The sequence below is a fragment of the Brassica oleracea genome, chromosome C2 (assembly GCF_000695525.1).
Source record: "Brassica oleracea var. oleracea cultivar TO1000 chromosome C2, BOL, whole genome shotgun sequence".
NCBI lineage: Eukaryota > Viridiplantae > Streptophyta > Magnoliopsida > Brassicales > Brassicaceae > Brassica > Brassica oleracea.
Window position 1 is genome coordinate 44,760,978 of NC_027749.1, and position 13,838 is coordinate 44,774,815.

General features: G+C 33.8%; 2 protein-coding genes across 2 annotated transcripts; both read left to right on the forward strand.

The window, feature by feature from the left end:
* The first annotated feature begins 1,621 nt into the window (after nt 1-1,621).
* LOC106326390 (anther-specific protein BCP1-like) lies at nt 1,622-2,268 on the forward strand. Its single transcript, XM_013764383.1, has one exon. It carries the CDS (start codon nt 1,695-1,697, stop codon nt 2,049-2,051), a length of 357 nt encoding a protein of 118 aa, XP_013619837.1. The 5' UTR covers nt 1,622-1,694; the 3' UTR covers nt 2,052-2,268.
* A 4,411-nt stretch (nt 2,269-6,679) lies between these two features.
* LOC106326056 lies at nt 6,680-8,138 on the forward strand. The gene is made up of 3 exons (XM_013764096.1): nt 6,680-7,177; nt 7,301-7,628; nt 7,702-8,138. Exons 1-3 carry the CDS (start codon nt 6,693-6,695, stop codon nt 7,753-7,755), a joined length of 867 nt encoding a protein of 288 aa, XP_013619550.1. The 5' UTR covers nt 6,680-6,692; the 3' UTR covers nt 7,756-8,138.
* Nucleotides 8,139-13,838: the final 5,700 nt, after the last annotated feature.

Below are 13,838 nucleotides of genomic sequence, written 5' to 3' on the forward strand. Positions count from 1 at the left end.
TTAGTTGATTTTGCTGATGCAGGTTATCTTTCGGATCCACACAATGCTCGATCACAGACATGCTATGTTTTCACACATGGTGGAACGGCCATATCATGGCGTTCCATGAAGCAGACGATCGCGGCCACATCTTCAAACCATTCGGAGATCTTGGCTGTTCATGAGGCCAGCCGCGAGTTGTTCAGAACAGGGGGAGTAATACGTGTTGTACTCTTTTTCCTTCACCATGGTTTTGTCCCATTGGGTTTTCCTGGTAAAGTTTTAATGAGGCAACATCTAAAGCGTATTACAATCCCTGTATGATTATGACATCCAAGAGGGAGTGTTATAAATCATATTGTGTATGTCCATAACCGGCCCGGTTCATAACCGGTCCGGTTCATAACCGACCCAATGCTAGAGAGAGAGAGTGAGTCGACCGTGAGGAGAGAGAGAGAGAATCAGCATCTTGCATTTTGGGCTCTTTATGTTGATTTGTACTCTTTCAATATTTGTATTTCCTTTGTTTAGTTTTTCAATTATTCTATGACGGTGTAATTCCCTATATATAAAGGGCTCTTTATGTTTATGAATAATACAGAAACATAGATTCTAATCCTCTATTTTCACAACAAGACAAATTTTTTTTTTGAGTAACTGATTAATTCATAAATTAAAAAACATAGGAGTTCTAGCCCATTAGAGACCCAGTAGGGTAAAAACGGAGGGCCTCTTTTGACAGAGTATCAGCTTCGACGTTTGCAGAGCAATAAACAAAAGAAAACGTGATTGAAAGGAAACAAGCTGCAAGACGATTGATATCGGAGACGACACCAAAGATCTCTTTTGGGGGCTGCTTGCTGTTGATTGCTCGAATGAGCGTTTGATTATCGGAGAGAACCTGTAGATCTTCAAGACCCAGGGCTATCGCGTGGTGGAGACAGTCTCTTCTTCCGTATAAAATATTGAAAAAGAGAAAAGGATGAGATATGTGAGGAAAAGTTTTTCAATGTCTAATGGTTCAAATTATTTTAAAATAGAAAATATAATTTTGTCATAAGTTATCAATATTTTTGTTTCTAAAAATGTGTAATGTCTCATTAACGATGATGTTATTAGTCAGATAATCTAGGTTTGAAAAGAGCCCCATAGATTTTGACTTGATACATAAATATTAGATCAGGTACATCATCATCTTATTACTCATTCAGTTTTACAATGTTATTGTTATACTTCTCAGATAAAGTATAAGTTAAAAGGAAGTTAAAATCCAAGATATTACTAGTTTGAAACGGTTGTAATATTTTTCTACCTTTTTGATCATTAATCCAACCTAAATTGATCACCAAAATCTGTTAATATTTGGATAATTATTTTATGATTAACTGTAGCCAAAGTTACTACATTGGATTAAAGAACATTTATGGAAAAAGTTTTAGTTGTTGATTTTTTTTTGTTTGTTTGCTATGTTTGATAGGATTGAGACAAAAGGAGAACAACACACTTTAATGGGCAGGGAAGAAGCTTAAATTAGCAGTATAAGGTATATGTCATTAACCCTTTTTTTTGGCAAACCTTAAATTTCGCATTTTGATCAACAACTATATAAATAAAGAGCCTCTCTACACAACAAAAAACCGTAAATAAATAAAGGAAAATACCCATTAAACATTTGTAAAAAAAGGTTTTTTGGGGATTATTAACTAACTAACATAATGGTGCGCCTTCACGTAGCTCTCCTTCTTCTCTTCATTGCCGTCTCCACCGCCATCGTATCAGCTACCGATAAACCGTCGGTAACCACCGCCGGACCTCCAACCGCAACAACTCCGACCAGTGGAGATGTCGAGGCAGCAGAGGCTCCAGGAGACGACAATGCCATCGGAACAACCGACGATGATGCACCTGGTACTCCCGGAGATGATGATGTGGCAGTCGCCGGACCTATCGGAAGCGAAACTTCGTACGCAAACTATCCGCCGCCTCAGCAAACTTCCGGCAGTGGCGTCACCGCTATGATTGGAGTCGTTTCTGTCGCTGCTACGACGGTTGGATCGTTCTTCTTTTTCTGAGGTGTGATTGGTGCATGTAATTTAAGAAATTAATAATGTTTTTATTGAATGTTTTGGAGTAATAACTTTTTTCCTTGTAGATGTATCATGTATAAGCATTTTGCTTGTCCCTTCATGTATAACATTGGGACGGTACATATCATTACAACATAAAAAACTTTGTGTATGTGATTCTCATATATATGGTTTATTGTGTATAATACCTTGTGATTATTTACGTGTAACCTAACGACAATAGTTACCTTTCAAGTAGGTAAATACTAAACAGGTAAAGAGACGATGAGAAATGATGAAAGAAACAAAAAAATTTAAAACTTTGGTTCGTATATTTTAGTTACATGCCATTTTGCCAAAAACAAACTCGTATGAAAAACGTCGTTTCTCTACTTCCAGAAAGCTTGATGCTATGTTACTACTTCATCAAAATCATAAAGCTACTGATTTGGTGAGACTGAGTTAAAAAAAAAAAATATTTATTCGACCCGATAAGTCAAGAGTTCAAATCCGATTACAAAACCGATTTGAACAAAATTTTCCAAATCAATTTATTACATCCTAGTTTTGCACACCCACTAAACTGGCACGTTGAAATCGGTCATTCTCAACCATCGACAAAGATCACAGAAAAGTGATGCTCTTCTCATTGCTTCGGATGCCGGAACTTTACATGCCTTCTCCGGAGTAATAATTAGCTTCCGATGAACTCCTCGGAGAGTTATCTTCTTTTTCAAATCTATTATGATTTGCCTAACCAGTTTGATGGATATTTTGGTTTTGTGGGCCGGGGGGAAGGGGGCGTTGTTCCGGTTTGGTTATCAATTTCAGTTTGGATAACCAAACCGGAACAACGCCCCTTCCCCCGGCCCACATAAAAAGATACCCAAGTCAATTTAGAATTTTGAAAGAAAAAGAAACAAAGAATAAAGAATAATAAAATCATTAAACAAATTCTCTAATATTTTGACCATAAGTTGAATGATACTGTATGGTTGCCGAGAAGAATCATATTTGTACAACAAATAAGAAAAACTAGATTTTGATCCGCGCGCCCGCGCGGATATATTTTTCAAAAATATGTTGCTATTTATTTTTTTTATCACTATTTAAGACTGGACAAACAACTCGAATCTGAAAAACCGAACCAATTCCGATCCAAAAAAGTAGTACTAAACTCGAATCGAAATTAATTAAATATGTGAATTATTCAAAATTTTGGTATTTAGAGAACCGAAACCTTATCCGATCTGAACCAAAGTATTTCGGGTATTTTAATGTATCTGAAATAGATTTATATACTTATATATTAATTATTTTTAGATTTAATGTACATAAAAATATCCATAATATATATGATACTTTTAAGTTGGTTTAAATACTTGAAAATATATACAAATAGTCAAAAATAAATATATAAAATAGTTAATGTATACTCAAAACACCAAAAAACTTAAAATAATTATTGATTCTCTGTCCAAATATTTAAACCTAACCAATTTATATGTTAAGTTTAACATATGTTATTCAAATTTATATGTAATATATTATTATTTTTTTAGGATTTCGGAAAATTTAGAGCATATAATGAATTTAAAAAAATTAAAATAGTTTAAATGGGTTATTCTATTCCAAATCGAACCTGCAAAGATCTGAACCGAACCCAGGCCAAAATTTAGAAATATCCGAATGGGGCTGAAATATTTGATCCCAAAACCCAAAACCCAAACAGACACGTCCCAAACCCGAATGGGTACCCGAACGCCCACCCTTAGTCACTATTATATATCATATATGTGTCATCATATAATTAATCGTATTTTATAAATACCATCATACAAGTAACCACATAATTAATAGTATTTTATATGTACCATCATATAAGTAATCACATATATTATATTTTTAAAATTTTATGTGAAATATAAAAATCATACTTTAAGTTGGTGTTTGAAATTAAGCTTTGTATTGTATTTTTATTATATATATTTAAAAAACAATTATAATGGTGATTTGAAAATATTTTAGTAAAAATCAATTTTTGAATATATGTATATTTTTGAATAAATTTTTGATATAAAAAAATTTTAAATTATTATTTTAATTTGAACTATGTATATCAAGTAACATAAGCTCATTACTTTTTAATATAACATAACAGACTTCCAATTTTTTTATAAGATAAGCCCATTATTTTTTTTTTTAATATACTACTATCAATGTTTCCAAACAACATGGTTAATTATTTTTATTTTTTATCTATGTTGCCAAACAAAAGCTTAAAATACTTCTACTTTAATAAGATAGATTTGTTAATGTAGTCATATTTGTAAATGTAAATGTTATATTTGTACTTAATTTATATATTAGCATTTTAGCGTAAAATGTATAACCGATATTATGTATTATATAAACAAATCTAACATTTATATAATAAGATCCATGTCTAAGATATATAGCGAACAAATTTTTTTCAATAAAAATTACGAGACAATTGTGAATTAGCATGCTAATTATAAATGAAACATTAGCTATAATATTTGTAAGAAAATAAAATGATTGTTAAACTTCTATAAAATTTGTAACATATACAAATTAAGATTTAAATTTTTAAGAAAATAATATAAAAATATAAATTTGATGTAACTGATAAGAAATTATAAATGAGTTTAAATTTGTGTATATTTAAACCACGACCTTGCGGATGTTTGCTTTTATTTTTATAAATAAATATTTATTTTTTCTAAGTGATAATATGTATTTTAAAATTTTACATGTGTTAAATAATTATTTAATAACATTTATAAGCATAATAATTTTATAGTTTATATTTTTTAAGAATTTTATTTTATCTTATAAACCGTCAATTGTATTACCACCATTTTTAGAATATGATCTGTGCATCTATACAAATGTTTTATTTTGTTTTTTGTGGATCAAAATTTTATGAAAATGTCTAATAAATTATTTTATATACATGGTAAGTTTGTAAATAATTATGATGGTGAAGAAGAATTTGTTCAAAAAAAAAGAAGAGTAACGTGAATTGTGGGGGAGAATGAGACAAAATGCAACTTATATTGTTACATAAATTAAAATTTTGTGTATATTATTGATATTCATTAATGTTTATAATATTAATATGACATAGATAAGTTAAAAGATTTATATTGAGGGTGATTGGTTGGGCTTTAACTTAGAACTTTAGATTTATTTATTTTTAAAACACTAATTCTAACCAATCATGATATAGCTTTATTTTTAAAATTTAAAGTTATAGCAAAATTTTACCAATCAGAATATAACTTTCTTTTTCAAAGGTACAGCAAAAAAAATGAAAACTTCCTTTTTATATTTGTTTTAGTCCAAAATGCTACATCCCTATTATTTAGACTGTAGAAGTTTTAAATGAAAACAAATAACTCGTACTTTTTAAAATAACCTTAACATATACCGTTCTTCATATTTAAATTATTATAACTGGAATTTTCATAAGTATAATTTATTATTATTTAGATAATAATTTTATTATTAATTATTATTAAATGGTTTTTAATTATAAATCATTAAGTTTTTGGGGTTTTAAATAACATAAAATTTCTTTATATCTATACTATTAAAGCAGAATCTCTCCTAAGATTCTAACATTAGTTTTTTATCATATTTACAATGCTATGCCACTGACATTTAATTTTAATATAGATATTATATATTTAAATTAAACAACAAAATATTCTCTATATTTATGATAAGTAATATTTTCCATATTTCTTTTGTGAGTTATTATAGTTCTAATTTATATGCAAAACACCTTAATTATAATCTAACTATGTGATACATTTAATCACCCAAAAATCAATAACACTATATTTAAAAAAATTGATATTACGAACATACTTCGTTTAATGTCTTTGAGTTAAAAAAAATAATGTAAAATGGCTCTTTTATAAAATTGATGATACATAATATAGTTACATTTTCATTTATTATATGGGTTTACTTTGTATAACACTTATGTTACAATGGTAATTATTATGTATTATTTTAAACAATGATAAAAATTTATATTTTAATCAACACATACAATTTAAATAAATTGGAATGATAATTCTTATTAATTTAAATAAGATAGGGAAGAAAAATTGCAAAAAACTTATTTATTAAATTAAATTTATATAAAGCCCATAATCTTATTTAAACTCAGAACCTTCTACTACCTAATTGATTAATCACTTATATTTTCCCTTTTTGATTGAAAATCTAATATTCTTTAGATGTTTGATTACAATTTGAATATAGTTTCTAAAAAATTGACAAAAAAGTACATAGTTTCTAAAATATTCTGGAAACTTAACAAAAAAAAACTAAAAAACTTTAAGAATATTACTCCAAATTCTTATTAAAAATTACTATCAATTCTAAGACAGGTTATACAAACATATTAAAAATTAACCAGTATATTTATTCACTAATACAAACATTTGTTTGCAGGGTTTACAAATTGCTCTTGATACTGTTCTCCCAAATGCTGAGCATAGGGTATGTGCAAGGCATGTGTATGGAAATTGGAAGAAAAAATTTGGGGATCTTGACTATAAGCCTTTCTTCTAGAAAGTGGCATATAGTTACACTAAAGGAGAGTATAAAATGCACATGGACGAGCTGCTTTTATATGACAGAGAGGCGTATGAAGCATTGTTGGCTGCAGAACCAGAACATTGGTGTCGAGCTTTCTTCTCAAAAACTGGAAGGTCGGCTAATGTTTGCAACAACCTTTCAGAAAGCTTCAACCGGACCATCAAAAAGGCTAGAGAATTGCCTTTGATTAATATGTTGGAAACCATCAGAAGACAAGCCATGATGCGTATTTCTCGTAGGTTTAAGAGGGCAGCCAAGTGTATAATGCAATTCCCGCAAAGAATAGCAGATGTGTTGGAGGTGAATAGAAAAAACAGCAAAGACTGCCAAATCATGGTAAGTAGTGATAACTTGTATGAGGTTTTAGTGCATGATTTAAGTCATGAGGTCAGCCTGAGAATGGGAACGTGTGCTTGTGGGCGTTGGGACCTAGTTGGCATACCTTGCAACCATGCAATTTGTGTCATCAATGACATTCGTCGAAAACCAGAAGAGTAAGTCAAATTTGCTTTCAAAACTCTGATAAATTAGCGTATGATGTTAAGTACTATAAAACTTTGATGTATGTTGTCAGTTACTAGAAAATCTGAATTGTGCTTGGTTTTCCATATTTGCAGGTATGTTGTTAACTACTATAAAACTCCAGTGTGGATAGACACATATAGGGACAACATCAAACCAGTCAATGGGGAGCTCTGTTGGAATAAAACTGGTAAGGGACCCATTGGTGTTCCTGGATTTAAAAAGATGCCAGGACGTCCTAAGAAAAAGAGAATTGCACCAGCTCATGAGTCCCCATCAAAGCCCAATAGAACAACTCGTGGTAGGAGGACTATCACTTGTAGTAATTGCAAACAGGTTGGACATAACAAAGGGACTTGTAAGAATCAATCTTTTGTGGTCGAAGGTCCAAAACGAAAACGTGGAAGACCTCAGAAGATACCTGTGAGTGTAACTATTTCCCTCAACTACTTAGAATTGTCATGTTATCTTACGTTTTTTTTCTCAAACATTTAAGGTTGATGGTGAAAGCTACCAGTCTCCTCCACCTAAAAAGACAAAGAAAAACTAAGTCTGAAGCTTCCATTTCAGTGCCTCAATCCCAACCTGCAACATCTACAGCATCTGGTGCGACCTCTGGTGCGACCTCTACGTTTCCAACATCATCTAGTGCACCACCTGCTTCAGCTACGGGACCTCGACGTTGCCGACCACCAGGACGAGGTCAAGGTCGTCCACCAGTCCGAAGACAGCCATCGGATCCCTAAGGGAGTTGGTATTTACACATGTCCTTTCACAAATCGAGTATTTGATGTGAGAGGAAGCAGAGCACGAGATCTTGGACAATCTCAGGGACCACACTAACTCTAGTTTATTATCATGCTATCTTTTGGATCCTTCTAGTTTTTAGACTTTGACTATCTAAATTATGATTTTCTTTTTTTTGTTTGCGTTAAGATTCTTTTCGGTTCGTAGACTAAATTTAGCATTTCTTCCATCTATGTGACAAGTAGTTTGGCTTAACATTTATTTTGTTTATATAATATCAATAGCTAACACCACTTGTTAAATTTAAATTAAATATTCCCATAAGAATAATAAAGTTAATTTTGATTCGAGAAAGTTTTTTTCAGATTTATAAGTTTAACCATAGTTAGAAAGTTAACCACACTACTAACAGTGTGAATAGTGTTGTTGTTGTATACCGGATACACGATCAACATATAGAGTAGTGAAATAGGTAAACAAATTAGTTAGTGTATATTTGTGGTAACTCTAAAAGTTGGTGTATTAAAGTGGAAATAGATAAATAGTTATATCATTACGAATTTTATCACGCGCACCACGCGCCCCCAAAACAGCGAACGTAAAAGCGAATCTCTAGCCCTATCACGCCGTGAAATTCGACGAGTCCACCGCAGTGAGTTGTCGCCGGTAGGTCTATCCACTTAGTGGTGACCTGTCTCCTCCCCTACCCCTCTGTATCTCCTTCCTCTGCCATGGACCAGGTGAATGAAGGTTTGTCTACTACGCCGTCTCCAACTGATGCGTTCTCGGTTCCTCTCTCTTCGTCGTCTCCGCTTGTCCCTCCTCTATGTACGGCTTCGGATTGTTGTGACAGTTCGCCATCATCTCTGATGCGTTCCTCGTCTCTGCCCATACTTCCATCAACGACTTGGGAAAGTTTTGAAGGTTTGGAGATCTCTGAAACTAAGCCTCCTCCGGGAACTGACGTGAAAGAAACAATGGAGAAAGCCTCTCTCGCTATCACCAGTACTCTTTTGTCTGACACCACCACTCTTCTACCGTTGACCTCATCTGCTCCAGTAATGTCATCTTACGAAACCTCTCTGCCCGTGGCTCCTACGTTGACCTCAGAAGCCGTTATAGTTCAATTACGTGACACTACTTCACCGTCTCTGGCTTCAGTTATCTCCATCAATGCAATAACCTCTATTACTGTGAGCGATGCTCCGACGTCTTAGCCAGCTCCGTCCGAGACCCTTGGGTCACTCTCTCACGATGACAGCGGGGTCCAAGCTTCGGAAAAATTTGTCCCTTCTTTGGGATCATGGGCTAAACCTCTTTATTTCAAACCTCTGGCAACTCCTCCTGAACCAAGTACTCCTCGAGACTATGATCCTGCAATAGTCGGGAATCAGTTAGCCGCTCTCTGGCCGACGTTAAATGACGAGATCTTAAATAAGCAACCAAAGGGTAAATACCCATCTCGTACACTCCAACCTCCAATTGAAAAACTTCCACCTCCGGAACTCAAATCTGATGGGAGTCTCCGCTTCCCGTGGGCTGCGAGATTGAGCCCTCAATCTCGAAATCTTTACCGAGCAGCCACGCCAACATATCGACTTAATGGTACACCTGAGGTATCCATTCCTTCGAAAGTGCTTAGGTTAGGCCCGGAGAATAAGGACGAGTATATTATTGGCAAGTTTCATAAGTGTTCTCTACCCCCAGGTGGTTTGATACATGCTGTGGTAAATAGAATTTGGGGAAGAAGTTGTAAGATCAGTTGTAAGAAGCTTGGTGATTCATCTTTCATGTTTCATATCCCGCACCAACCTACTCGTCATTGGGTGATTCAGCGAGGTGTATGGCATATTGATGATTGCTTACTTTTCGTACTGCCATGGACTCCAGAAGGTTCTTTTAATATCCCTGAAATCTCTACGCTTCCGGTTTGGGCCAACTTGAAGAATGTTCCGGATTGTTGCTACTCAAGATTAGGAATAAGTCATGTTGCTTCAGGACTTGGAGAACCTATTCTTACGCATAAACCCCGGTTTGATCCTACTAGTATGGGCGAAGCAAAGGTTTTAGTTGAGATGGAGCTGGATAGAGACTTTCCAAAACTTATTGCCCTGGATGATAAACAAGGTAACATCTTTCTTGTTAATGTTGAGTATGCATGGCTTCCATCTATGTGTGGGAGGTGTGGTAATCTAGGGCACAAAGCGAAGAGATGTCTCCTCCCTTCTACAACTGCTCAGGTCGCTGCCCCTTCTATAGACACATGTTCTGAGGTCCCGGTAGTGGATATTGATATCCTTCAGCAAAAGGATAATGTTAACTCATCTTCAGCAGCTATCCATCAAAAAGAAATACATCCCAATGCAAAGCTCTCTCTTCCAACTCCAGATTGTAGTGAGCCTCAGAAGCATATTACAGAGATTGAAGGTCTCGTATATGAACTTGAAATCACTCCGGCTTTGCAACCTACTTTAGAGCAGGAGAACTCCACTGCTTCGCCAAACTCTGTCACCACTTTGCCCATATTAGTAGATTCACAATCTACTCCCACTGCAACACCTATTATGGAGTCTCCTCCATCAATCATTACCAACACTAAGGTTTGTAAAACTTTAGTTGTTGATCCCTTAACCACATCATCGCATTTGAGAGTCCTTCTTGGTTCGAAGTGTTAGGTGATGTGGATGAAGTTGTGACAGAGCCATCCAGCTCGCTCAGCTTGACAAGAGGTGGGAGAGAGACAAAACTTCCTATTAAATACCAAGATATGGAATGGAAGACTAGAGAGAGGAAAGCATGGCCATCGTGGTCGTGGCTCTAAATGCTAGCTACTATTGTTCATCTCATTGCATAGTCTTATTTTGTAATAGTTTATGTTTTTTAATTTGAAAGCCTTTATTCAAAAAAAAAATAGATAAATAGTTGGTGTATTTTTATGAAATTTTCTCTTATAAAATTAAGAGTAATTATTACTTTACTAATTTTGGAAAAGACAAAAATTAATCAAAAATAAGTTTATTTAATTATTTCAATAGCATTAAAATGTAAATGTTGTGCAAATTTAAGGGGTAATCTTAATTTGTACTTCGCTTTTAATAGATCAGATAAGTATACATTTTAGTTTTTCTAGTGGGGAAGCAAAGCAAACGTCGTAAGCAAGAAGTAGTAATTATTTTATCTTAAAAAAGCGAAAACCAAGATTATGGTTTTGGGGGAGTCTTCTTCTCGAACCGAGATTTTCATGTGCACGTGCGTTTGGTCACTACTTCGTGTTTAACAAAAACTTTCTTCGTTACACAAATATGTGCACTGAACAAAACTGATCCATTCTTTTCGAAATAGACGATATTTTCATATATCAATATACTTTTTCATCTTATCAAAAATTATGTAACCAATAATATTTTGTAATCTGTTTTATGATTGGTTGAATAACTTTTAATTTTATATTTTAAAGATATTTTTAAAATAAAAGACAAATTTTTTAATAGTTGTGCACAATCTTAAAACTTTATGTATTTTGAAACATATTGAGTATTTGTTAAAGAAACAAAAAAACAAGATCACAAATATATAGTTTCCTTTTCTAATATTTATTTAAGACTTATTCTTGGATTCACCTCCTAGGATGAACTTTTAGGTTCACTAACTAATAAGATTTAATTATTTTAAATTTGATATTTTTTTAAAAAAGAAACAAAATATTGTCAAATTATATTATATTTTTAAAATAAAAAAGTAAGAAAATAAATAAAAAAATAGTAGTAGTTACAAAACAAAAAAAATTTAAACAATATTTTTAACGTCGTCAACAAAACACTAAACCCTAAATCCTAAATCCTAAACCCTAAACTCTTGGATAAACCTTAAACCCTTGGATAAATCATAAACTCTAAATCAAAAACACTACATTAAAACACTCAAAGGTTTAGTGTTTAGGATTAGGGTTTAGGGTTTAGTGTTTTAGTGTTTAGTGTTTTTGATTTAGAGTTTCCAATTTATCCAATGGTTCTTGATTTACTCAAGAGTTTAGGGTGTAGGATTAGGGTTTAGTGTTTAGTGTTTTGTTTACGACGTTAAAAATATATTTTTTAATTTTTTTTTGTAACTACTATTATGTTATAAATCATGGAGTGGATTGCCATTAACCAGGCCCGGTCCAAGACCGGTCCAATACCTAGAAGATGGAGGGACGGCCGAAGCCTAGAGAGAGGAGAGAGAGAGCCAACTTCAGGAGAGAGAAAGACGGCCACAAAGCTTAGAGAAAATGAAACTTTTTCCTTTTCTTAGTAGATGTAATCTTTCCATTATTATGTTTTAATAGTTTTTCTATTTCCTGTTGGATTAGGATATGTACACTTTCCTTTTATCTTCATCCTGTAATCCTTATATAAAGGAACCCCCTTGATCATTAATAAGAACACAGAAATATTCAGTCTCTAAACTCTCTAATTATAACACGTTATCAGCACGATAGACTCCAAAACCCTGAGACAAAACCTAACCTAAAATCCGTCACACATAAACCCTAATCCAGGCGCAACTTAAGATCGATCTATCTCTCAAACCCGGAGGAATCAGACGACGAGCCACATATCAAATTGAAGCCCTTGACGAGACGAATCCATCAGCGCAAACCGTTCGTCGATCCGATCCCAGACGCACCCTTACTCGCAGAAACAGTACACGGCGCCGCCTTGGTCTTTTGGAATCCTAACCCCGAAGAACCCTAAATTGTTCTTGCTTGCGTTCCAGCTCATCAGCATCCGATCAGCTCCAGCCCCAAGGTGTTCATGATCCTAGACGACCTCAGATTCCAGTTTGTATCACGGTTAGCTTGAGTTCCTAATCAACCAACTCGAGACCCGATAGGTAGAAGACAGCTCGCGTCCGCGTCGCAGCTCGCGTCCGAGGTTCATCCATTCATCTTGGAGGTCCGGTTTCTACAACTTGCAAAACAAAGATAATCCTAAATTCTGAGAACATGAATCAAACCTGATTGTTTGTAAAGATTGAAACCCTAAAAACTAATCTCTAAGATGAAAGCCTTAAGGCAAATAGATCAAACCCTAAAAGAGTAAATCGGAGTTCGAATAAGTCCGGTCCCCTAAACCATAATTCGAGATTTATCCATTGATCAATTAAAATCAAAGTCTTAATGATTTTGAATCTCAAATCAAACTCCCTTGATCAAAGATCAAAGTTTTCGAAATCCCCTGAAACCCTAATTTGGAAAAACGATTTTAAAATTGTTTGATTTGAAATTTGATTGTTTGTTTGATCACCTAGAGATATTGATAGGATTGTTTAAACTCGAATCTGTATTGCTTGACATGTTTAAACTAAAAATCCTAATTAAACTTGATAAAGATCTTGATTATATCATCTCATGGCCGTGTGGCCTTATTGCTTTCATAATCGAATTTGATCATACCTGATTGATTGCAATTGAACCTAGATATTACTCTAAGGATGACATTGAATTGAACTAAATAGCCGTGTGACTCCTACTTAGCCGTAAGGCATATACCTTGGCCGTAAGGCATATACCTTGGCCATGAGGCATTGTTTGAAAGTTTAAATGTTTAAAACTCTAAATCTCGTTTTAAATCTTAAAAGGCCTTGAAACCTTAATCTTAAAACCGAATCCTACTAGTGTTTAAATCAGAAACCCTAGGATTGATTAAGGATTTCTTGCATACATATGAATCTGAATATGGATTGCATTCATACTGTTTAAATAAGAATCGACCAGCATGTAGTTTATACAATCTTGAAACCGGTTGCATTAGATATAACTGCATGGCCGAGTGGCTTGATGAATTGATCGCACCATGGTCGTTTCTAGATTGATTGTTTTTCATAAATGCGTAAGACATGTTTGTG

Coding starts and splice junctions, on each gene's coding strand:
- LOC106326056 (XM_013764096.1), top strand. CDS start 6,693: ATGCACATGGACGAGCTGCTTTTATATGACAGAGAGGCGTATGAAGCA. Junction 7,178..7,300: donor ATTCGTCGAAAACCAGAAGA/GTAAGTCAAATT, acceptor CCATATTTGCAG/GTATGTTGTTAACTACTATA. Junction 7,629..7,701: donor GAAGACCTCAGAAGATACCT/GTGAGTGTAACT, acceptor CAAACATTTAAG/GTTGATGGTGAAAGCTACCA.
- LOC106326390 (XM_013764383.1), top strand. CDS start 1,695: ATGGTGCGCCTTCACGTAGCTCTCCTTCTTCTCTTCATTGCCGTCTCC.